The following is a 26,443-nucleotide window of genomic DNA, read 5'->3' as shown; positions in this document are numbered from 1 at the left end:
TGCATAAATCTGCAAAAACAGGTTGGTAGACTTTACAAAAACTATTTAATTGAAATGAACAAAATATCTTTCTCGGTGGACATAATACTGGTGGCGCATTTGTTTTTTGTTTTTGTTTTACTTGATATTTTTTCACTATGACATCACTTTAATATGGTTGAAAGAGAACCAACAACGCCACTGTCACTGTTGCCACCACCTTGGTGCAAGTAGGGTGCAAAAACACAAATGCTACAAAGTAATAAAAAAGTAAGTTGACCTAGAAGGGCACTCTGTGGTGCACATTCCACCACCAAGGTCAAAAAAATCCTTATAAACATGATCAATTTTGCTCGGTTAGAGAAGGCACCACTGTTTGCAGTTCTTATGTATTCCCGTACCGAGTAAGACTATCAGACACATCATACATTCAGGCTCTGGATATCAGCTGCATAGCTAAAGTTCAAGTCTGCAGAGCTTCATAGCTGCAGGGTAACTGTCCAAGCCAAGTCTGGACTTAATGCAGGCTCCTCTGCGGCGCTCTGCTGTCCCATACGTGGCGAGTAGCGGCGCTCAAACTGTTTAGTGCAATAAAATCCTAATTTACCCAGATTTTAGAGGCAAGCAATCAGATGAAATAATAGAAACAACAAAAAGAGTTGCACCTACTGGTTGTGGTAGCAGAGAGGGTCAGGGATGCACAGTTCAGAAACATCCATCAGTCCACGTTAAGCATCCCAGGTGGGTCAATTAAAAACAAAAAAGAAGATAAGCAGCTGTGGGAAAAGCTGGAGGTTGGAGGTCAGTTCCTAAGTCTCCACATATCTTGATGAAATGTTGGTCAGGTGAGTGTTGTCTCCCCTCCCTCCCCTGTTCAGCACACACATATACACACACGCGCGCACAAAAACAAAAAGCTCCTGCCTCAGCTGACAAACTCCAGTCTGCACAGGTGCCGCACCATCAGCAGAGAGGGGGCTCAGTGCTGATGAATGGACAGATCAGAGGGGGGAAAAGAAGAAGGTAGAGGTAAAGACAGGAAGCAGTCAAATGAAGAAGGGGAAAAGCAATGAGAGAGGAGGCAGAGAGATAGATGGATGGAGAGCAGCAGCAGCAAGAGCGCACTCGGGCTGTCAGTGAGGGGGTTTGAGTCTCCATTGAAGAGATGGGGGCTCTTTAAGAGTGGATGGGTGTGGCTTCATTTGTATGGAACGGTTGCCATTGGTCTGTTCCAGGAAGGCTGTCTGTGCATCAGCCAATGGAGCTGGGAGACTCTTGTGATGGGAGGAGCTAATGGATGGCCAGTCAGTGTCCAGTCATTCACAAGGGAATACTATTAGAGAAACCGAGATAAAGACACACAGCAAGAGATTAATCAACATAAAAAGATAGAGCAACATAGAAAGTAATAGATACATAGATATAGAGATAGCAATAAGTGGAGTGATAGCGCAATATAGATACAGTGAAACAGAGATAGAGCAATAGAGGTAGATGAGAGATAACTGAGAAAAACAGATGATAGATACATAAGAATAAGAGATAATACAGCCATAGAGATATGTTAAGAGAGAGATGGTATATTTGGACACTGATATGCAAGCCTATGAAGCTGAAAATTAAAGGCACGATGATGAATGTCATCAGCACATATGGCATGTCCAACAAGTGGGGTGTGAGACAGACAGAGAAGATCTGTGGAATGAGTTTGCTGAAGTGGTGGAGAGGACACCCAAGAAGGAAAGAAAAGGTTGGATGATATGGGTAGAGTAAGTCGAAACAGCTATAAAAAGGAGGAAGAGTGGAAAGGTAGTTGGTGCAGCTGACATACTCGTAGATGCATGGAGATGTTTTGGAGAGATTGGAGTGGATTTTTTAAGCAGATAGTTTTATAAGATCTTGGAAAGTCAGCAGATGTCTGAGGAGCGGAGAAGAAGTGTACTAGTTCTGAGTTTTAATAACAAGAGTGATGTGTAGACCTGTAGTACCAACAGAGACACAATGTCAATTAGCCACATCATGAAATTATAGGAAAGAGTAGTAGAAGTTAGGCTGAGAAAAGGGGTACAGGTCTGTGAGTAACAATATATGGTTTCACACTGGGAAAGAGAATGACAGATGCCATGTTTGCATTGAGAGTGATGATGGAGAAGTATTGAGATGTTCAGAAGGAATTGCAATGAGTGTTTGTGGAGTCAGAGAAAATTGATGACAGTGCCAAGAGGAGTTATTGCAATGTATGATGAAGTGTGGAGTGGCAGAGAAGTATGTGAGGATGGTGCAGGATATGCATGAGGGCAGTGTTACAGTGGTGAGATGTGTAGTAGGAATGAGGAACAGTATCATAGAGGAGGTGGCACTGCTTCAAGGATCTGCTCCGAGCCCTTTCTGATTTGTTGTGATGACTGACAGGTTGATTAATCTGATCAGGCAGGATTATACCTGGACTATGATGTCTGCAGAATCAGATTATGATTTGGAGTAACAGTAAGGAGCAGGCTGAGGTTGAGAAACGAGAAAAGGTGGAGGTATGTTCTGGAGAGAAGGGGAATTAAAGCCAGTAGGAGCAAGACATAATGCATGTGTGTGAGGTAGAATAGTTTGATTGCATGGAGTAGACATGGTGAAGGTGGATGAAATTAAATACTTTTTTCAACTGTTCAAAGTCATAAAGAGTGTGATAGAAAGGTTAGACAGGGTGGAGTGGGTAAAGAACAGTTGTAAGATTGATTTGTGATGGGATATCTGCATGAGTCAATTTGAAAGCTTACAAGAAGGTACCAGTTATGTTGTATGACTTCAAGGTGGTGGTGCAAACAAAAATGTGGTGGTGGGGGGGCAGAGGGTGTAGCAGGAGGTGACAGAACTGATGCTGATAGGAATCAGCATATCAGCAGGACAGTTTGGAGACCAAGTGAGAAGCAAAACTGAGATGGTTTGGGCATGCGCAGGGTATATAGGTAGAAAGATGCTCTGGATGGAACCACCAGGCAGGAACAGAAGAAGGAGGCGATAAGAGGAGATTTAAGGATGTGGGGCAGGAGGATCACGTCCTCGGATGAAGACCACAAGCCTTTTACGTATGTTTGTACATCAGACCTGAAAACTAACAATACATATAAACTTCAAGTACAACCTTTCGGTTTTCATTTCAAGGTATTTACATCAAAATAAACTGAGCTTTTCTGGAAATGAGGCAAACATTTGCATGTGGTCCCATATTATTAAGGAACTAATGATGTCAAAAGTCATCAGAGAGACAGACAAACGTGATTTCTCTGAATTAATTGTTTGGCGCATTTTTGAAATAGTGTGAAAGTCCGTTTTCCAGCATCCACCATGTAAAGGTGTAAATAGACACATAACAGTAATTGAGAAGCAACAGAAGTAGCGGCTTGTTCACTGCAGGGTGATTTAAACGGTTTGTTTACGCATCTTTGAAGGGCTCACGGCTGGCTTACGGAGCTCAAGCTTTCCCTTTGCTCTTATCCTCTCTGCTATGGATCTTCCTTTCCACAGCCTTAATGGCAGCTGCTTCCCACAGCATTCCACACTCAAAGATGGACCGTACCGATCTGAAGAAAAAAAAAGAAACGACACACTAAACGCGATAATGACCACAATAACAACCACAACGGGCACGATGAAGACAACAGAGGGAATCGGAATTCATCTTTAGCCTGTATGGCTAACAACACCCCCCCCCCCAACACACACACACACACACACACTTCATCAACCCACATTTTCCTGATCGATACAAAACCCATCACACACTCTTATTGATCACATCACTGCAGCATCGCCAGAAGCCTCGGGACAGACTCCGGTTCCCAACTGTCTTTTAAATAAGAGGAATTATAAATTTGAAGATTTTCTTTTCATGTCAGCCCGCATCAAAGTCACTGGAGCAAAGGCCGATTGCTTTAATGAAGTAGCAGTGCATTCTCTATTAAATTTCTGATCAATATTTTGGTAGTTAATGTATTTTCCTGCAGAGGAAAACTCCCCCTAATCTGATTAAGGCATCAGACATAATCAATAGAGGAGATATGTTTATGCTTTTTTTTTTTTTTTTTTGCTGAGAAAAGGACTCTAATGTTCAGATGGCATGAATAATTACACATTAGACTGAATATGAAAGACGCCAATCAAATAGGAACCAAATGTTGAGTTAAATGTTACAATGGTAATATTTAAAATACTATTAAATCAGTCTGTATTAGTACCAAAAAGGCAGCGATTGCTAAAAGATTTAGTGATGTACAAACACTTCTGCACCATAGAATTTTGATAAATACACTTTAAAAAAAGTGCGCTGAACTTTATATGAAATTTTTATTTTCAGTTGACATATCTTAATTTAAAATAATTTCTCTGGTTCATTTAGTTTAATGAACTCATTTTAACTAAAGAAACACAATTTTGTGGAACCTGTTGACAAATTTAATTTTTTTTTTTTTTTTTTAAAGAAAGTTAGTGTTTGATATGGATTTTTGTTCCCCCATCAGTGAATCTAAAGAAATCTTAGTTTGAAAATTTCCAAACATTCCAGCCATTTCCAAATATTGCAGTTTACTTTTGTATTTAATTAAAGTGGCTCATCAATTCTAAAGTTTGAAACCACAGTTTAAAAATATTGTAAAATTGGTAATGAATCCAAAATACAAGCCAATTGTCTTATAAAATGCAGGAGTTCCCCAAAAAGAAATTATGCATTTTATCTTCTCCATTTTAAAGATTAAGGTGATCAAATATTGTGCCCATTCATATTTTTTATAAAAGGTTTTTATTTATTTATTTATTTATTCTAATTCATTTTTACATTTTCAGTACATTTGGTATGTGTAAAACTTTTGTACGATATTGTATTTGTTACAGTTAAATATGGTTGGAATTTTTCTTGGAAAATATTTCCAGAGTCACAATTGTAAATCTATGAAGTTTAAAGTGACCATTGAATTAAATGACAGAAAAAAAAAACCAACAAAAAAAAAAAACAAATCACAATTTAATGTAAGTACAACCTAATTGTCTACATTTCAGGAAGTTGCAGAAGAGATATTACATAATTGTATCACCTAAAATAAACTGTTTTAAAAGATTAAAAGACAATCACACATTGGGCATATTCATATGTGCAATGTGTATTGCAGTTCTGTTGACTGGCCAGACATCTGTCATAAATCAAATTTTTATAATTTTTTACTTGTACCTCTCTTTTCTACACTGAAAAAAGACAATAGTTGAACCAACTTAAATGAACTGTTTCAATTGGTAACATCTAAATTATTAAGTTGTTTGAACTTACGTTTGTAAGTTAGTTAGATCAAGTCTAACTTAAGTTCAAACAACTTAATTCAGTCAATTGAAACTACTTTTTAAGTTGGTTCTTTTTTCATTGTATGCAGTTTATGTGTTACCAATTGAAACAACTTTTTAAGTTGGTTCTTTTTCCAGTGTATGTAGTTTATGTGTTACCAATTGAAACAACTTTTTAAGTTGGTTCTTTTTTCAGTGTATGTAGTTTATGTGTTACCAATTGAAACAACTTTTTTGTAATCTGTGAGCTGCTGTAACACCAAATTTCCAAACAATTACAAAAAATTACACTAGTTAAAAAAAAAAAATTAGGCACATTTTATACATGAAAACCTTTGCACCACATTGTAGTTTTTCAAACAATTAAACATGGTCAGGATTTTATGTTCAATATTCCCAGCATTGTAACGATTCCTACCTAATTTGTCTCCAGGTAGTACATTCTAAAAAATAACCTTGGGAGGGGGTGTAATTTCCACCAACTGTGGAGAGAAGCCAGACGATGTGCAGCTGGGGTGTGGTGTAAACCACTCATGCACTAAGGGCAAATATTCACTTAAAAGGCTTCAACCCATGTCTTCAGTGACGTATGTCACATAAGCCCACAACAGGGCTGAAAGTTGGTTTTGAGCAAGAGTTTCGACATGCACAGTCAGCGATGTGGAGAACTAAGAATCTGTAACATGAAATTCCAAATGCATTTAAATGCAAAATGTGGATATAATAGCTTTGCATATTACTGTATAGCTGCTTTAAATAGTATACATCTCCTTTAATCTTTGTGCTACAAAAAACTTTCAATCTAGAGTGATTTAGTGAGCAGATGTGTTTTCTTGCATTCCTCCAAACCAGATTACGGTTTTCATTTGCTAATTTTCCATCCTTGCTCCAGTTTGTGTCGACTGAGGCCGGTCAGGTTGCCACGGTGAGAGGACGCCGAGCTTTGTAGCATCTGACAGGAAATCTATTGACCGCACAGTGTGTAATCCCATGATCACGCCATCGCCAAACGAGGAAACGATAATCTGATCGTTAAGTCTGTTTAACCAAAAATAAATTCACTGCTGTGGAAAAAAAAAAAAAAAAAAAGGAGCGTCTTTTTGTAGATCAGGGTGAACTGCTGCTTATTTTCAGGAACTTTTCCTTCACAATCTCTGGCGCCTTTGAAAGACTTTATTGAGCAAATAAAATCATGAACACGAAACAGAATTAGTTTTGTTTTTGGCGTTTAAAAGCTTTTCTTTCATACGGCTCCATGCACAACTCGGACACATCGGAAACGAACAAAACGTTTCCAGATGTGCGGCAGAAACTTGAAACCATTTCTATGATCAGCAGCTTTTTTGTGAAAAGTGTGTGCATGCATGTGTATTTGAGGGAGTACCATTTCTTAATAGTCGATAAACAGTAATTACATATTGCATTGGACTGAAGGGCACAATCCCCCCCAACACCCTGGGTACATGTAATTAAACTCCTGATTCCTGAGGAAAGTGGCTTTTTAAGTCTGACCTTATGACCTCTGAGGAGGGACTTTGTATGTACGGCTCGGCAGGCTGCAAAGTGCGTTGCCACCTTGGCAGTGCCCAACTCCGCCTAACTCCAGGCCAACCCATAAGTAGGCAAAGAGTTGGAGAATGGGCAAGACCACCGGAAATCGAGCCCGACCACCGAACATCTTCTAATTAACAAGTTAACTAAGGCTAGAATCAGTACTTTGTTAATTGCTTGTATTTTTACCCAAGGCCATCAAATATGGCCATCGGGTATTCCGAAGATTTTGCGTCCGCCTTTTTGTCCATCTGTGCTCAGCATAAGTCCAGTCCCATTACTGCCAGAGTCTTTAAATTCAGAGGAAACATTCTTGGGACACAGAGTTCAGAGATGGCCAACCTTGACCTATTTTAAAAAGGTAATTTAAGAGGTTAAAAAGTCACATTCTGTTTCTTTTCTTTTTTTATAGGGGTGGGCATACAGCCAATCAGAGTAGAGCAGCACTGTGACGTCAGTGGCTGGTCAAGCTAGCTGCAAACGCTTTCATTTTTGTGTAAATATAACCTCTTGTCATATATTATGTAAAAGCTAACAAGAAATAAACACTTATAAAACTGAAAACACTGTTTTTGGAACCTGATACCACCTCTGAAGTGATTTACAATACATTTCACGGATGTTAGCGAGGTGACGTCACAGGCTGATCTAGGTAGCTACAAACTCCGTTTCGTTTGTGGGTAAATATAACCTCTGTCATATATTATGTAAAAGCTAACAAGAAATAAACAGTTATAAAACTGAAAACATTGTTTTTGGGACCTGATACCACCTCTGAAGTGATTTACAAGACATTTCGCGGACATTAGCAAGGTGATGTCACAGGCTGGTCTAGCTAGCTACAAACTCTGCTTTGTTTGTGGGTAAATATAACCTCTTTGTCATATATTATGTAAAAGCTAGTAAGAAATAATCACTTTTAAAACAGAAAACACTATAAGAGAATGAAAAAAATAACTCAGCATTTGAAAAGTAATGGAATAAAGCTAACAAAACATAAAACTAAGAATATAAAACTACTACAAGTTTCTAAAACCACTTTAACTAACTAGCTAGCTAGGACACTTAAGGCCTGAAACTTCTCATTGTAGAGTTGTCACTTACACTCAACTAACTGAACTGAAAACAAAATAAAATCTTACAAATAGAAAACTAAACCCAGCCTTGTGATGTGTGACCAAAAAGACATAAAATCAAAAATTTGTCAGTAGAACCGGATCACCTCCGAATTTTAAATTATTCTTGTTTTCTTTCGCCAAAAACAGTCTCCCCAAAACCCTGTCAAAAATCAGTCTGTTATGCTTTTGGATATCTTGTTTGGGGAGAAACAGGTGTGATTGGATTGTATGAGCTCCACTTCTCCTCTTGGAGGTATCAAACGGGGCTGGTGGAGAACCATAACCACCCTCCTGCCCCCTCACACTGGGTTAAGAAATGCTATTAATCTCTCTCTCTGTCCTCTTAATTTCTCATTTATCTGATGACAGAAACAAAAGTACACAAGCTGCAGTATTGATCGGGCACTCGTAGCACGACTCCGACAGCTTCATGGGAAGTTTTCCAAGAAAAGGCGCTGGATCTCGAGGGCTAGTTTCTAACTTTCAATTCACGTATTTCGGATTTTATGTTTACACTGTGTTCTGCATAGTATTTCTTGTACCTTACAGGTATTTTTTAATTTTAGCTTTGACTTTTGAACACCGGTTGAGTCTGTGGTGACTTATCTACGTCATCCGCCAAGACGTCAGGGATCCTGGTGGAGTCACCTCTAAAACGAAGCCAGCCAGGGTGTGTCATTGTCATCCACAAATTGGATCAATACATTCATTTCAAGTTCATTCCAATAAGGCAGCTGGCAAAAACACTCCTCACAACGTCAGCCTTTGAAAGCTTCATGGCGCTTGTGCATTTCTAGTAAGCCTGTGCTGTCTGTACCCTGAACATAAAACGGCTCAGACACCAATAAGAGCTGGTAGCTTGATACTTTTTTAAAATCCAGGGGCGGAGCCATAAATTAAATTTGAGGGCTGGGAGGAATGGTGCCCCCATTCATTTTCAACAATGTAGTGCTACAAGCTTTTTTTTTGTTTTTTGCAGCAGTTATTACATTTGATGGTTCAACTATTTTGAAACACATTTTCTGAAACAATTATGGTTCAAGTCTCTGGCATTTTGAAACTTTTTTTTTTGAAGCAAACGCTGAACATCGTGTTTTGAAACTCTGAACTGTTCGATAAAGTAATTGTTCAATTTATCATTTAGAGTGGATTTGAAAACAAATGCAACTGATTGTGTTTTGAATGTTTGGAAACAGTGACTCAATTTCTGTGACTCAGTAACTCATTTTATTTACCGTTTTGAGTATTTTGATATGTAATATTGAAGTTGTTTTGTTTTCAAGTGCTTCAAAACAATGATCAATGCTTTGAGCATTTTGTGAACAATCTCATAAAAATTTTGTAGTAAAATATAAAAAAACAAACAATCAACAGTAACAATAACAAAAAAAAAACAATAATTCATAGATATTCTTACATATTTTTCTGTCAAATTCATACATATCCCAAATTTTCTGTAGCTGGCAGCTCTGATAATGTCACCAACAACAATGTGCCAAATTTATTTTATTTTCTCACTATTGCAATCTTTAAATACCAGAGATACACTGCGCTACAGGTTTACAGGTTTTTGCTGGTCTACGGCACAAATGCATTCTGGTACCAGATAAGCCTGACCACACCTTAATTTTTCAAACAATATACATGGTATTAAATGAATGTGGACTTGAAAAGCACAATTGTACTGAGTGGAAACTCAAAATGACACCAGCATTGCATTGTGTGTGATTTTGCACTGGGTGGAAGATAGGGCCCTTATTGTTTGAGCATTTTGAATGAATTGTTGTCTGCAGTTATGAGACTTTAATAACTGTGTGCATTTCTTTGGATGAATATCTCAGGAACCACTTGGCCGATTTCACTCACACTACACGTGAATTGCTCGTGACAACATTTTGGTGTGACATTAATATGAAGGTCAAAGCTCAAGGCCAATTAAGTAAACTGAGCAGTCTGAAAAAAACCCCAAACATTTCTTGTAATGTTATGAAACCAAGAGACGTTCGAAGAATTATTTCAAGTGACATTATGTGTAAATAATATCTGATGTTCACATTTCTAAGTGTGAACACAGGTGTTTTTGATAATTAGGCAACAATACCCAAGGGAATGAAGAACTGACATTTGACCCAAAATGACCTTTACCTTCACTCACAGAATGATCTTGTGTCTGGGTAATTCTGGAATCCACCAAAGTGTGTGTCACATTTGGGCTAAATCAGGTTGGGGCGGGGGGAATCCTTGACCTTTGCCATAATTATTTGTCAAGGGCATATCTGGTACCAACCAGCTTTCAGATCCAGATCTGAAATCCCAAGTGTGGTAGAAATCAGCAAGAGGAATTGGAAAGGGAAGGCCAAAAACATGACCTTGAACCCAATGATTGACCTTCACCAAGACAACTCCATAACTAACCTACCAATGCATCCTAAGTTAACTGGACATTAAAAAAAATAAAAACAAACAAACAAATCCCCCCAAAACCATCATTTTGATCTTGGACCCAAAGGACCTTGACATTTGCTAAAACAAACTCTTTAAAAGGTAAATGATTGAGATTTTACTGTCATTCACCTATCAAGCTTAAGGCAAAGGACCCGTGAGAAACAAGCAAACAGGTGAACCTAAATTTTGACATTTGACCCCAACGTCCTTGACTGGTGCCAAAACAAACCCCTTATGGACACTTGTGGGTGCAACCTACATGCAGAGGGCAATTTGATGGAAACTGGTCTATGTAGACCAACAGTTTCTCAAATTATAATGTGATCTGTATGATCACAAAAATACTTTACAAAAATATTTTACAAAAATATGTGCATGTTCATTGAATTTAACTCATGGAACAGCTGTCTGGGCTCATGCCTACTTTAACATTCCAGAACACCCACAGGGTACCGTACGAGTAACTCTACAATTACCAGCTTCACTCTGAGGAAACGTTAACTGAAATATAAAAAACTACTTTAAAATGGCTTAGTGTGCATTTGATCAGGAAATTATCCTCTCAGCTTTGTTGTATCCCACGACAAAACAGACAGCTTCTGTCAAACACACCTCCGTGTATGTCTAATTGCCTCACATTTGAGTATTTTAAATGCTGATTCTTACGTAGAATGTCCAGCGGCCTGTTTCGAATGTAATGCTAAAAAGACGGAGCCTGTGTTGGCACTAAATCTCAGTTTAAAGACAGGCTTGGTATTCCAGACTCGACTCCCCTAAGGTCCGAGGATGACTTTCATTTAGTCTCACCTCCCCGTCCGTCTGGGGTCACCCCTGTTGGTAAAGCAAGCGCAGCAGACACATTGCTCCACCATGCGCGCAGATTGCTTACTAGAAGCGCCTGGAACCTTTCATATTTCCCAGTCAGCATTTTTACGGGATAATTTTGGCAGCCTTTAAGGATATCGCTGCCTTAATAGAGGATAAAAATAGACGGGTGGTAGAAGGTCTATATCAAGCCACTATAATCTTGTATTCTACACTGTGAGGAGCTAAATGTCTGGCTTTGGCTCCATTCAATAAGATTAAACTGCTCCCCCAGCTGATTCCAAAAGACAATTTGTTCTATTTTTAAAACTAGAAAGAATGTTTAGAGCCAAGCATCATTTTTTTATGTATATAAATAGTAAGGTGTAAATGGAATTACAGCTTCTATAAATGTTTTGGATTGCTATAATTCAGTTTTGACTTTCCAAAATGACATGTGCAGGTCTACAATTTTGTCCCTGGTGTCCTTAGACAGCTCTTTGGTCTTGGCCATGGCGGACAGGTTGGAGTGTGATTGATTGAGTGTGTGAACAGGTGTCTTTTATACAGGTAACGAGTTTAAACAGGTGCAATTAACACAGGTAAAGAGTGCAGAAATAGGAGGGCTTCTTGAAGAAAAACTAACAGGTCAGAGAGACAGAAGTCTTGCTGGTTGGTAGGTGAACAAATTAGGGAATAACCCTGTTGTGTCTGATGATTTGCGGATGTTAATGCTGGATTTTACCGTCACAAATTGAGTTAAGTTAAATAAGTTAAAAAGGAGTTTTATCGGCGACACGATATTTGCGACTGTAATCCAGCATTAACGTCTCCAAATCATCACACACAAGGGGTTTATTCCCATTCTAATCCAAATTTCATTGTTTGCACGGTTTGTTTTTCTGTAAGTAATTTGGTCGGCGAAGCTTACCGTAGCACATCGTCGTCGCTCCACCAGTTTCTCTCACTCTCAGCTGACAGCACCATTATTGACATTCTGTGTAGCAACGCGGTCAGGGCGCGGAGTAATACATAAATGTGAAACGGTCGAATATTTTGCCACCGTCAACGTTATATTTTATGGTCTGAAATCTCACACGATTAACCAATCAGATTTGCAAACAAATATGTAAATTAATTATTTAGAAATCATCCAATGTGATTTTCTGAATTCTTTTTTTAGATTCTGTTTCTCACAGCTGAAGTGTACCTATGATAAAAATTACAGACCTCTACACTCTCTGTTGGTGGGAAAACCTGCACAATATTTATTGGCCTCACTAGATATTATTAGACATTTTTATAACCTTGGGAAATACACATCGTTATATCACACAGCCTTGCACAGAACGTTATTAACTTGTATTTATTTATTTTGGTTCTAACTGGCACCCAAAACTGGAAATGCTAAAATCCTGATTCTGGTTGGAAAGAACAGACTGAAAAAAAGAAGAAAAAAAAAATTAAAACTGTCATCCTGAGGGTGATGGGTATCTTGCCAAAAGATGAGCAAGAGCAACTACCACAAAGGAACGACTACCATGAAGAGGGACTGACAGGCAAGACCATTCACTATATTCATGTCAAATGTGGAGGCAAAAAAGCGCAAATTGTGACCAGGAAACTTGTTTTGGTGATTTTAGTGTTTCACCTTCCTGTGACCTTGACCTTTGACCTCTGTGTGCTGAAAGGTATCTCCATAGGATTGCTATATGTGAACTTACAAGAGGCTGCAATGATGATTTACATACTTTGTCACACCCTAAAAAAAAAATCTACATTTTGCAAGTTTTTTGTGATGACGTCATCAAATGACATCATAACTTAAAACTTGATGAAAACGTGATATATTCTGGATCCTCTCATCAAAACCTTTAACATGTTTTACTCAAATCTGAATTTTTACCTACTTTAGCTCACATTTGACCTCAAGGTCTACCCTGAAGGTCAAGGTCAATCACATATCCCCAGTAATGGCTTATGGGCAAGGCCAATCACTATATCCATGCCAAATTTGGAGTCAAAATTTAAAAAAATTGTGACCAGGAAAGTTGTTTTGTTGAGTTTAGTGTTTGACCTTCCGGTGACCTTGAGCTTTGACTTTGAGCTTGATCCTTTTGAGTGTAGAAAGGTATCTTGCTAGGGCTGCTATATGTCCAGTTGCCAGTATCTGTGATGTTAACTGTGTGCTGCACTCGCTGTAAATGTGAAAAATGGAAAGATTACAAAAAACAAAAACAAACATACTGAGCAACATATTTTGCAAAACTTTGTTTTGGCAAGATAAAAAAAAAAAAAAAAAGAAATGGGTTGAAGCTCTGGTTCAAATTGACTTCTGTGACTTATGTCACAAAAGTCTAACACGAGCTATTTCAGGCCTAAAACTTGCTTGCTGCAGGAGAGTTTTGGCATAAACCAACGTAGAATTGTGGGACTTTAAGAATCTTTAAGTAGAAACCCCAACTGTATTTAACTGTAAAATGTAGATAAAACAACTTTTCACACAGCGACCTCTTTAATACGTTAAAACAGCCTGCCATTTGTATTTGGATATGTGCCAGCACTCGATATAAAGGAAAAAAAAAAAAGATCTGAGCGTATTAATACGGGGGCCTCTCTGCATATGTGACTGACTTCAGTATATTAAAGCTTGTCAAAAAGTCTCCAAGAAGGAAACCGCTTAATTCAATCAGCGTTACCACTTTCAACACCACAAGGGAACCAGCTAATGGTGTTAGAAACTTGAAAAGTCGGGAAAAATAAGCTTGAGGAATTCTCACTACCTGGGAAAGGAGTCATGCTCCTTGAGGCTTTTCCACACTGTATGATAGTAAAAGCTCCGCTCTTCTGCGCCTTGTTGCTTCTCTGTGAGCTCAAATGCTGGATTTTAGTTTGTGCTCCTCCCATGAGGCGCAAAGCTTTTGGAGAAGTTAGAGAAGGGTTATATGAAGTTCAGTGGAAATGTTTTCCAGTACTCAGCCAACTTTTTAATAAAAGGGGGGAAAAAATATATATAAATATATATATATAAAATACGGATCGAGATGTTCCGTGGAAGCGTGTTTGGAGGTGAGCGGATTGGGAGTCGGAATATACAGGTTTAGTTAGATGTGAAGAAAGTAACCTTTCTTCTAAATAGATGTCCTGTGGGCATTCCCCTTCAGAATTACGAGAAATGTTATGCCAGAGTCTGGAGAAAACATTGTCGCGCCTGGTGCCCGTCGTTTCCTTTACTTGCCCTTCCCCCTTTTCTCTGACATTCACCCGCATTAATTCCATGATTGTGTCTTCCTCTCATTTTCCCCCTCGTTATGCATTTAATGTTCCCAATTTGCCGTCATCACAGAAAAACGCCACATGAAGCCATAAATTCTTTTCTAATTCAAAATAATTAGGATTACACGGACCGGTGGTTTTCAATCAGTGAGATCATCTCGGTGATAGATGATAGGATAACTGGCCCTTGCCGAGACATAAATATTGTGTCGTTCAATTAATCTGGTCTAATGAGGTGTCAAAGCTGCCAGTCATCCATCAAATACAATTAGAAATAAACACATATGCATGGAGATGGGTAATTAATAATTAGCAAAGCAAAGAAAACAGTATTGGTTTCACCAACCGCATTGAGAGCAATTTACCACAGCGCGTTCTTCATTTGATTTTTCGAGTGAGCGAGACAATGCTACACCACTGGAAATTGAATCAACTTTTAGCTGTATTTTCTCCCGTTTGATGTTTGCGATGCTTGGCCTGGCCACTTTGGGACACTGCTATGAATTTTAAAGAAGCAAAGCAAAAATCACAGAGTCCCTATTACCCCTCCACCCACCTCCCAAATGGCAACCACCCATGTAGACAACCAACCCATCCTAACCTCTTGAAAGTGACCATCTATCTGCTGCAACCAGGAAAAATGTAGAGGTCCCCTTGGTCTTCTCCAAGTGATGGGGTCTTCAATGCAAAGACACCTGCATGCTGGATCACGCTTGTTAAAGTTGATGTTCCCTCACAATGCAAATAATATGCATCCGAGCCCGCCGAAGTAAGGTACGCAAGGATCCTCCAAAGAAACCTATACCATCCAGACATCACTTTAGGTCAATGGTTAGTGTCCAAGTCTCACAACCACACAATGAGACAGTTTCCAAATACACAGACAGGCAGCGTGAAGAGGTCTAAATATCGGTAGATCAACTCCTATACCTAATGTGGTACCTACTCAAATTACAAACCATATAAAGTCGGTCTCATCAAACTTATAATAGAAGAAATCTTCATTGACATTACATCTTGTCTTAATTCCTACACGCAAACAAATGTAATGCTAGAGTTACTTAACCTACTTATGTCAATAGTAAGTCCCTTAAGCTGCTCCCTTGTTTCACTCTGGTTTGTCACAGCAGATCCAAGGTGTTTCTGCATGTTGATTTGGCACAAGGTTTATGCCAGATGCCGTTCCTGATGTAACTCCACATTACATGGAGAATGGGCACTGGTTGCCTTAAACCGCAAACCTTCCGCATTGGAAACAAGTGCACTTAACCGCTTAGCCACTACCCCTGCCTGAACCTAGTTATGTCAATGGGTCCCATATAAAGCGGTTGCTTAACATGGGAAACAAAATGCACAATTAATTATATAAGACAGGAAATACCAGGTCCCTAAAGTCTTTCATTCTCCTACAAAGATATCGGTATTGGAAAACACCTGTGTACTCTTCCCAAGGGCTGACAAACTTTTAACTACAGCCACAGCTGCTCGTCACTTAGGCAGTTTAGAGAAATGCTCATGTAGTAGCCAGTACTCTTTCTGCTTCTATGTTGTGTTGTGTTTGACTCCTCCCATTTACTCCACTTGGAACGCAAACTCATGATCTCCAGCATGGGAGGTGGACGCATTGACAAGTTGGTCAAAACTTGTGCTTTGGCCGAGTGGCCAGAGTATCCTTTGGCTGTCAGGGGAGTGAGGCCTATTGAAAACCACATGCGCAGCAACTCCTGCTGGCCACCGTCACACTCGGGGTGATACCAACTAATAGGAAACACACACATAAGAGAACTTTACTCAGTTTAATTCAGTTTATTCATACAGCACCAAATCGACATCAGTCACCCAAAGGTACCTTACAAGGGTAAGGTATAACCTTAAACTCCACAGAGCAGGCACGTAGGCAACAGTGGTATGGAAAACTCCCTCGGGTGTAATTTGAGGAAGAAACCTCAAGCAGACCAGACTCAGAGGGGTTACCCAGTGCGTAGGCCATTCAAACAAGAATAAAGATCATATAAAGTACAACAAAGAATTTTCAAACATGCAGAACAAATACAAAACCAGTATGTTTGTTGACAGTACAATCTATCAACAGTCCCTTGTAGTCCAGCAGTTAAGGGATAGAATTGTGCACTTTTTTACAAAAGCGCCAAACTTTGTCCACGGACTCTTTAGGTTATATTAAGTCATGTCAAAGTGGGAGACATTTGATTTTAGCCCTGTATCCTGCTTTTTTTAAAAGGGTGTTTGCATGGTTATAATACAGTGTATATTTTGCTATTCATATGACAATACGATCATATGGTTATTATGTAGGGGGCCAGTGATCAAGACTGGACCTTGTTAAGCTGTAGAGAATGGCTACTGCAACTAGTGCAAAGCTATACTGAGCTTATGTGATCATGTATCGTCTGTCGTGCGGCGTCATACGTCGTCGTACATCCTTATACATTAGCAGGGTGGTATGTTTCAAAATGGAAAGAGGTTAAATTGTAACATTAATTTACCATTATTTTTTAAGAGTGTAAACTATGTTTAAGTGCATTTGTAGCATACTTTCTTTTTCTATGCATGAAAACAGCTTTCAGTCACTTTAAGTAAATTAAATATAGAGTCATGATTTTATGATATGGAAGATATAGCATAAGGTAAAGTGAGTGTTTTAAATTGTAAACTAAATGGTTATGGCCATAACAAAATTGATTTCTTGTAATTAATACAAAAGCATTTCTTTCCGTTCAAACACTGTTGTTATTTTAGAGTGTAAAGAGTGCATGAGTAGCATCTTTCCTTTGCCCTATGCTCGCAAACAGCTATATTGCATAGGTATATTGATATTCACAATGAGTTAGACAATATTTAGTCACTTTCCCTAGATTAACGCTTTTTCTAAGAGTGTAAGCACACTGAAGTACATTCGAAGCATCCCTACTTAGCCTTAATACATTTTTCATAACCTTCAAGTTTATATTATGAACTTAAAAAGACATTTGGATAAGAGTTAGTCATGAATTATATGCTGTAGAAGGTTGAAAATGGTTATTCTCTTAAACCCAAGTTTTTAGAGTGTAGACGTTTATGGATTGAATGTCTCCCGATCTTATATACTTCAGGACACTATAAGGTACCTCTGATAAAGTTTTGGTGCTTTTGTAAAAAAGTGCATGATTCCCCTGAAATTTGTCCCTTAGCCGCCGGACTATTGTGAATTTTTGGGCCCCAACACACCCAAGAATCACCACTTCCTGTTTCCAGTGACCTCATGACTCCATAAGTTTTCCCAGGCATCTCTTGATCTCTTGATTAGGGGAGGTGATGGTCTAGTGGCTAAGGTGTTGGGCTTGAGTCCAGAAGATCATGGGTTCAAATCCCCACCTGACTGGAAAATCACTAAGGGCCCTTGGGCAAGGCCTTTAATCCCCTATTGCTCCCGGTGTGTAGTGAGCGCCTTGTATGGCAGCACCCTGACATCGAGGTGAATGTGAGGCATAATTGTAAAGCGCTTTGAGCGTCTGATTCAGATGGAAAAGCGCTATATAAATGCAGTCCATTTACCATTTGATCTCAAAGACTGAGGATTCCGAGATAAGTGAAGGTCTCGCTTTATAATGGTGATAAACACTGGTTGCAGGGGGTCCCTTGTGAATTTTTGGGCCCCAACACACCCAAGAATCACCACTTCCTGTTTCCAGCAACCTCATGACTCCATAAGCTCTTCCCACGCATCTCTTGAGCTCAAAGACTGAGGACTCCAAGATAAGTGAAGGTCTCGACTTATAACATAATGGTGATAAACGCTGGTTGGAGGGGCCCCGACAGACCCAAGAATCACCACTTCCTGTTTCCAGTGACCACATGACTCTATAAGTTTTCCCCAGGCATCTCTTCATCTCAAAGACTGAGGATTCCAAGATAAGTGAAGGTCTCGCCTTATAATGATGATAAACACTGGTTGCAGGGGGTCCCTTGTGAATTTTTGGGCCCCGACAGACCCAAGAATCACCACTTCTGTGTCTAGTGACCTCATGACTCCATAAGTTCTTCCCAGGCATCTCTTGATCTCAAAGACTGAGGATTCCGAGATAAGTGAAAGTCTTGCCTTATAATGGTGATAAACACTTGTTGGAGGGGTCCCTTGTAAATTTTTGGGCCCCAACAGACCCAAGAATCACCACTTCCTGTTTCCAGCAACCTCATGTCTCCATAAGTTCTTCCCAGGCATCTCTTGATCTCAAAGACTGAGGATTCCGAGATAAGTGAAAGTCTTGCCTTATAATGGTGATAAACACTGGTTGCAGGAGGTCCCTTGTAAATTTTTGGGCCCCGACAGACCCAAGAATCACCACTTCTGTGTCCAGTGACCTCATGACTCCATAAGTTCTTCCCAGGCATCTCTTGATCTCAAAGACTGAGGATTCCGAGATAAGTGAAAGTCTTGCCTTATAATGGTGATAAACACTGGTTGCAGGGGTCCCTTGTAAATTTTTGGGCCCCAACAGACCCAAGAATCACCACTTCCTGTTTCCAGCAACCTCATGTCTCCATAAGTTCTTCGCAGGCATCTCTTGATCTGAAAGACTGAGGACTTGGAGATAAGTGAGTGAATGCCTTGACAAGTTCTGTACTCTTGCCTCATACAGATACACTTGTGATGACAGAGTCCAGAAAGCCATCGAAAAGCTGGATGTTAGACCAAATCCAGGACAATCCCAAACCCAGACACTTAATTCAGTGATTTTTACCTTTTTTCTCCTCCAAATAAACTTTCAGTTTCTTTAAACTTCATAGCAGTTACTTTCCCGGCCTGCAGGGTCCCGGCTGGTGACAAGTGATGCAACAGAAGCCGGCGGTGTCGTCTTCCTAAAATTAGACTGTAATATAAAATAATAAGAGTCTACATAAACAGGCCAGAGACAGTGTGATGGTTCAGTTCCACTTTGGCAGCGGCAGCAAAAAGGCAATTACCCAGAGGCATCGGGGCGAAAGACGGCAAGATCAATACATAATTTTAACATCTCAGAAGGCGTTTTCTTCAAGTGTATCAACATCTCAGTTCAGTTGTCGACTTTGCAGCTTTCAATGACAGTATCTTAAATTTCGGCTTTTACAGTGATAATGTTAATCAAGATTTACTTAAAATTCCTTTACCTGTTGTGGTTCAGCTTTAAGATGATAAAATGCAAATCGGGCTGGATTATGAATGCATTCAATGAGGTTTAGAATAAGAACTGACAGCAAACTCCCATGAGTTGTGATGCGGGGGGGCTGATTCCAAATTCACACACACACACACACACACACACACACACAAAAAGTAAAAACCTTGTACAGATGCCTCTTTACATGCTGTGAGTGGCATATTTTGAAGAAATTCACTTCGCCTGACCCAGAGTTAAGTGTCTGAGAGGAAATTTACGTTGGGTTCGCGGCACAGGAGAGCAAGGCGAGTTCAAACAAAGTTTACGCCACACCGTACGTTTTTGTAACCCGGTGGGTGACACCCCCTTTCAACCCAGAACCGGCGCACAAGGGTTAAGTGACAGCAGAAAAGACACAAAAATTAAATCAATAGCAGCATCTCTTTATGGAGAAGACCAAACCACAGCACCACACGATAATGACCACAAATCCATTCAAGCGTCGTGGCGACTACCCACTGAGAGTGGCGTTTGTTTAAAAGGATGCCGGCGAGTATGACTGACTAATCGCCTGCTAAATTAGAAAAGACAATATCATGTGCTGCTTCTAAGAGCCGTGCCTCCTCTGACTCGGTAGCACACCTACGACCCGCGATGACTGTTAAACATAGCGGTACCTTCTTTCACAACCTGGTCATTATGCTCCCTGGAAAAACTTCACGCATTATCTCCTTAGAAAATAGCAAAAGACCTATTTTTGGGATTAGATATGGCTAACTTTTATGCTTTGGATTTGAATATGAAAAGGGGAGCGGTGGGGAGTGCAGGGAACCCAAGGGACCCAAACACAGACTTCCTCTAAAATGTTAATCGCCTGGCTAATTGAAGGTATGTTCTTTGTTGGCTCTGTGTTTTGGAGGGTCCCTTCTATGGACCGAGTGAGCACAAGGTAGCAGGGCTTTCAGATGTTATTGTATTTGACTGCTGCCGCACCGGGACGGCAGCGGATTTAGGCCCTTTTAAGATAAGTTACGGAGACGCGCGCTTATATCTACAGATGTGCGTGCGGACACGCGCCAACGGCCGCCGGCGCATGCACGCTCCGCTATTTGTGTTTCAAAAGAGCGTAACTGCCCAGGGCGGTGGCGGGGGGAGTGTGGCCTCAGGATTCCCCGAGAGCACCTGTGAAGTTAACGAATCACGAGTCTAGACTCAAGCGAAGCTCCTCTTTCATACAAGCACATTCACACGAACGTCCTCCTGAGGAATAAGCAGGTAGACGCATTACACACACACTTTACAGTGCAGTTTAGATAGTCCCCATATTGTACTTTGTCAAACATTTTCTGCTTCTCTTTGTGTAATCACCTAAAATTTTAAGTTTGGCCATAATACAGTCTCATGTTGACGAGCATGATTGTTATTTTTGCGTAGAAATCCACCCGTTAAGGAGTTTAAATACACTAAAATTGATCAGTGATCATATTTCTCTTTGCCGACCTTTACCTCGACAGAGGTGCATCAATGCACCACGCTGAGCTACGCTGTGTTCAACTATGACTGTGTTATCATGCAATATAAAGGTACAAACAAACAAACAAATAATGTAGATTTCCAGAACATGTCAGACTAGAGCAATAAACTTTTTTTTTTTTTTTTACTTTTTTTACAAAAAGAAGCCAGATTTTTAAAAAAGCAAATAAAAAAACAATGTAAATTGGATACATTCCTAGCGGCACTTTACATCCAAACACAAAGATATAAGAAGCGACATATGTGATTGTGCACGTACGTATGAGATTCGTAATTTTATATGAATGCACAATTCTGATGTGTCCAGCAGGTGGCGGCATTCAGCATATTGGAGCACATCCTGTGATGTCTTCCTATTACGCCAACTCAAAAGCAATGCTTCGAAGCAGTGTTTCAAGTTAGCCATCACTAATTTGCAGTACTGATGAAAACCTTTGGCGCAATCCCCAGCCACACATTCTATCTATTCTTTTACTTTCCTCATTCTCTTGTATATTTCAGCTCATATTGCGATGTCTTGCTTTTTATTTGGACTCTGGTGCAATAATCAAATCATAGGCGTTTCAAAGGTTTTAAAACATTTCAAACCAGGATTTCAAGTTAGCTGTCAGTGCACATTGCAAAGTAAGCGTCATTGCTAGTTTCCTTAGTGGTGCAGTTGTCATTTTTATTCCCAGCACCCACACTCTTTAAATTGCGAATGCACTTGCAAGTCATCTGTGGGTGAGCTGGTGTTAAAATGGAGTATGGTCAGGTGTAATGTTGGTGGATTGCTATTGTGATGCAGCAGAAAACATTTGCGCTATATGGTGTCCCAACTCCCTGTGCAGTGGGCCAAACTGGGCTGCAAAAATGCGTAGAAAGCAAGTGGAAAGGTAACTGCACTGTGTTTAGTTACGTTCAATAAGCTGATTTTATTTTATATACAGTTTAAATAGGTTAAACAATAAAGAACATTATTCTGGTGTCTTCCCATTTGGGTCAAAGGCATAGATATGACTTAACATTAGCGCGGATGTCGTGATTTACGCGTAATTTGTTTGTATGTACCAAGTAGCTCAGCCTGCTAGCTTAGCCCAGGGATTGAGGAATGTTAAATAACGCCACAGACTCCAGATGGTGGGTTTTACGCAGTAAAACTAGCCGACAGGTATTGACTTCACCTGGGGATCTTGGTGTTGCCGTCAGTACATCAATGGGTCACAAAATCCCAACAATCCCTCTCTCAAGATAGCGCACAAAACGATTGCAGAAATTAGCTCAATGTCCCATCAAGCATTTTTTAAAACATATTTGATAATCTGGCGCTCCAACCCGACACACAGTGATCCGGCTGGTACAGTCAGGAACGGACAGAGGAAGCTACAACTGACACAACATCAACGACAGTCTCCTGAGAAGTAAGATGCCTTGTTGCCAGATAGAGTGATGGCCTGGCTGAAGTGTTATTTGTCTTGTACTGCTGGGTGAGTCCTCATGTCCGCTCATGAAGAGATAAAAAATAGAACGGACAGTCGGTCTGCGAGAAGTGCTCGCAGTGTGGTAGAGAACAATCCGTCACCGGCAGTCATCACTTCAGCGAGCCCAGTGCTGCACTCAATGAAATCTCACCGCACTTAAGTGGAAATGCTGGGCTGAGCCAGCGACAGACATGATTAAAAATATGCATGAAGCCAAATGCTAATCCCTCAATTTTTTCCCACTAAAGCGGCGACGGAGCTCAATAACTTGATACTAAAAATATTTGAGCAGTGACCCCCAAAGGGCCAGTTAACTGCATCTTCATAAAAAAGAGAAATGGTTTATTTGTAATAATGAAATGAGTGTGAGTGAATATTTTAATTATAGTTTAATTTTGAACACTAAAGGATGAATACAGACCCAAAACAATTAAATTTTGAATTGAATTCATTCAGTGTTTTCAGTATTTGCTTCATTCTGAGGTCACTCTAAAGATTGAAAACTATTGAACAACTACACATCGTCAATGTAGAGCCAATCAAACTTTTTGTGTTACAACTGTAAAGTTTAATTCCTCAGTTAAATTACTAACTGTGTAACCCCTGACATTAAGAGATGAATATTGAGTATTTACAGAACATACTTGCTAATAAACAAGCTTAACATTCTGAAGTCAGCTACATGCTAAATGGCTAAATTAGCACACTAGTCACTGCACAACAGTAGTGAGCTAGCACTGCAGCTAGCTGTTTGATTAACAATGTCATTGCAATTGTAATGACCTTGGCTACGTAGCGAGCTAGTTAGCGTTGCTATTGGCCAGATGAAATTAATCACATGTACAGAGTGAATGCTTGACAAAGTTTTCCAGCTTTCTGATAGCACATTTAAATAAAGACAAAAAGGAATGAATATATAAATCACTGAATGAGTGGTAGTTTACTAAACATTTTGCTAACTAGTGTTAATGAGCTAAATTAACATGAGACGCACTGTAGTTTTTTGGGCAAAAATGGCTAGCACTGCAACTAGCCATATATGATCAATAAGAATTAGAACTAATAAGTGTTTGTATATTAGAGAGATTTTAATTACTTGGCCTGTGTAGCTAGCTACTTAGCATTACTGCTAGCCAGATGACACAGTCCCACGTAATGAGTGAATATTCATAATTTGACAATTTATCCAATATCCATTAAGCATCTAGAACTTGTGAATAGACACTTGTGAAGGCGGCCGCCTCCAGTAACCATTCAGTAGGTGGCAGTACCTCTACTGGATATTACATAGACAAATCAAAGCTGCTATTTCGATCAGTCGGTTGCATTAAAATTCATCAAACGCAATGTGGTTTGTTCCCATTATGTTGTTTAAATTTGGTGAGTTACAAGACTATGGCATTGATTGTTTTTGAGTTACTGTCAACACAATCTGGCTGAAATGGACTAAGTTCTGTAAATTTGTGTTGTCCACTCCCTAAAGTGAGACCAATTCAGGTCGGGTTGCGGGGGTAGAAGACAACTTTATTTAGTTGTTACCCGGTTACTGTGACATGTGCTGTGATATTCAGTGGTGTCAGAGGGACGGTTCTTGTCACAGTAGATTTTGCCCAAGTTTCCAATTCAGACCTCCAATTATGAGTGCAATTTTTCCAAGTAGGAGTGTGGAAATTCAGCATTTGTCAATGCGGCAGCTTAAAGAGAGAATCCCTCTTGGATGGAACCCAACAAAGTAAACGTCCAGGAACAAAAACATTTAGTTCCTCCTGACATACTGTTTTTTTTATCCCACAATTCCCAAAATAACTCACAGGAACTCTAACATTTAACAGGCGCTGGCACTGGATATGGAGGTGAAGGACATGTGGAGAGGGGCCGCCCCCGTCTCATGACACAATAAATGACTGTGATCCCAGTTCCAGCAAAAACAAGGCCTGCTTTTCAATTCCACCTCTTTTACCCAGATGAAGGATGAACCCTCGGTAAGAGGTGCAGTGTTGTGGTATTAATATACATCTGGGGCCCGAACGCCACACTAAATCAGGAGCCCCGCTGCATTCGTTATTCTGATGACAAGCAATAGCCACATTCTGGCTGTGCAGGTTTCGAAACACGTCGGCTGTGAGCAGAGTATTCCAAAACGAGAGTTGCACAAAGAAGAAAAAGGAAGCAAAGGCAGCAAATTAGACAAAAGTTATCAGACATTTTTTGAGATATCACAATAAACAGACCACTATGACAGACGCCAAAAACAGAAACAATAAACAACTGAAAAATAATGCCCCCCCAAAACAAAACAAAAATAAGCAAAAAAAAAAAAAAAAAATCATCAAATAAACCATCACTTTATTGGAAAATTAGTCAACGGTGAGGATTAGAATTTAACAGACCGCTAGTTCCAAAAATCCATTTAAAATAAAGTGCCACGGTGATTGTACGTATTAGCGAGCTATACTTCATTATAAAAATTCTGCCGTGCATATGTATTAACTATTCAAATATCAGATCAACGATGTTTGCAGTCAATAATCTGTAGAAGACCAAAATATTCCCTTGACATAATTATCAATTAATTATCTTGGTATTTGGGATACTAGTCAGCTAGCTAATTAGGCTAGCCAAGTAACTGCTCATTTGACAATCATCCCAGTTGTACCCAAGGATCCCCTAAAAAAAAACAAAAAAAACAAGAGTACCAAAGACATCTCGGTCACTGGTTCGTGTCCAAGTCTTGCAACCGTACAGTAAAACAGAAAGCAAGACTCTAAAGACTTGGAGCTTAATTGGTTTGCAAAGATATCGGCGTCACCAAACTCTTCCCAAACAATCAAAACAATCTCAATCTCAAAAACAAAGGATACAAAGACATGAACGTTACTGCCACGATAAGCGAATCCCTATACGAATTCAACACTTTTTATACAAAAGGTACCACACCACATATAAGACTACAAGAATACTGACAATGTCCTTCATTAGTGCAAGCGTCTTGATCCAAATCCTTCTTAGTTTCCAAGTGGACACTACAATTATAGCTGCGTGCATATTTCATAGCAACACTAAATGCACAAACACACATCCAGACACACAAAAGTAGCCTTGTTTCACCTGTCAGTCACCCATGCTTCTCACAGTCAAGGTCTACTGACAACTGTTAAATCAGAGCATGCCTTCGTCACCGCTGCGGCTAATGCGGTTATGCATAGAGCAGCATGTCAGCTCAGGCATCACGGGTAGATCTAATGGGGGGACTTTATGTGTCACTGTGCATGTGCGGATGTATCCGTTGCGTAGTGCATCATGGGATAATCTGTGTCCACAGCTGACGTGTGGGAATGGAAACAAACAGATGCGGTACTTTTAAGCCAATGTTGGACCCAGAAGATGAACCTGGAGCTGTTATTAACTCACCATTCGAGGCAGCAACAAAAGGCAAAAAAGGATCCGATAGAGGCAACTAACTTGCTTCTAGAAGTTATTACTTTGTGGGGGATGGTGTAAATTACACATATTTAGACATTTTATGTCAAATGTTCATGAAATCCTTAATACACTCAAAAAATGGCTCATTGGATGAACTCAATTCAATTATGTGCAGGATTTCCATCTAATAAATACATGTAGCCCCAACTCAAATAAAACACATCCATGCAAGATAATGTAATTTAATTGAGTTGGGACTAAATATATTTATTAGATGGAATCCAATCCACTGAGTCAGTTTTTTGAGAGAATCACACAAACAAATGACTCATTGGATGAACTCAATTCAATTATGGAGGATTTTCATCTAATAAATATATGTAGCCCCAAGTCAAAT

The 26,443-nt window shown here is 39.6% G+C and overlaps 1 protein-coding gene across 1 annotated transcript in view; it reads right to left on the bottom strand.

The window, feature by feature from the left end:
- The window catches only part of LOC117503038 (steroid hormone receptor ERR2-like), a 96,679-nt gene that overhangs the window by 49,783 nt on the left and 20,453 nt on the right, over window positions 1-26,443 (bottom strand). The window contains exon 2 of the mRNA XM_034162198.1: window positions 649-1,312. Coding sequence (XP_034018089.1) covers window positions 649-698 — 50 coding nt within the window. The 5' untranslated portion in view covers window positions 699-1,312. The remainder of the gene's footprint in view (window positions 1-648; window positions 1,313-26,443) is intronic.

The sequence above is a fragment of the Thalassophryne amazonica genome, chromosome 21, assembly GCF_902500255.1.
Source record: "Thalassophryne amazonica chromosome 21, fThaAma1.1, whole genome shotgun sequence".
NCBI lineage: Eukaryota > Metazoa > Chordata > Actinopteri > Batrachoidiformes > Batrachoididae > Thalassophryne > Thalassophryne amazonica.
This window is presented reverse-complemented; position numbering and strand designations above follow the sequence as displayed.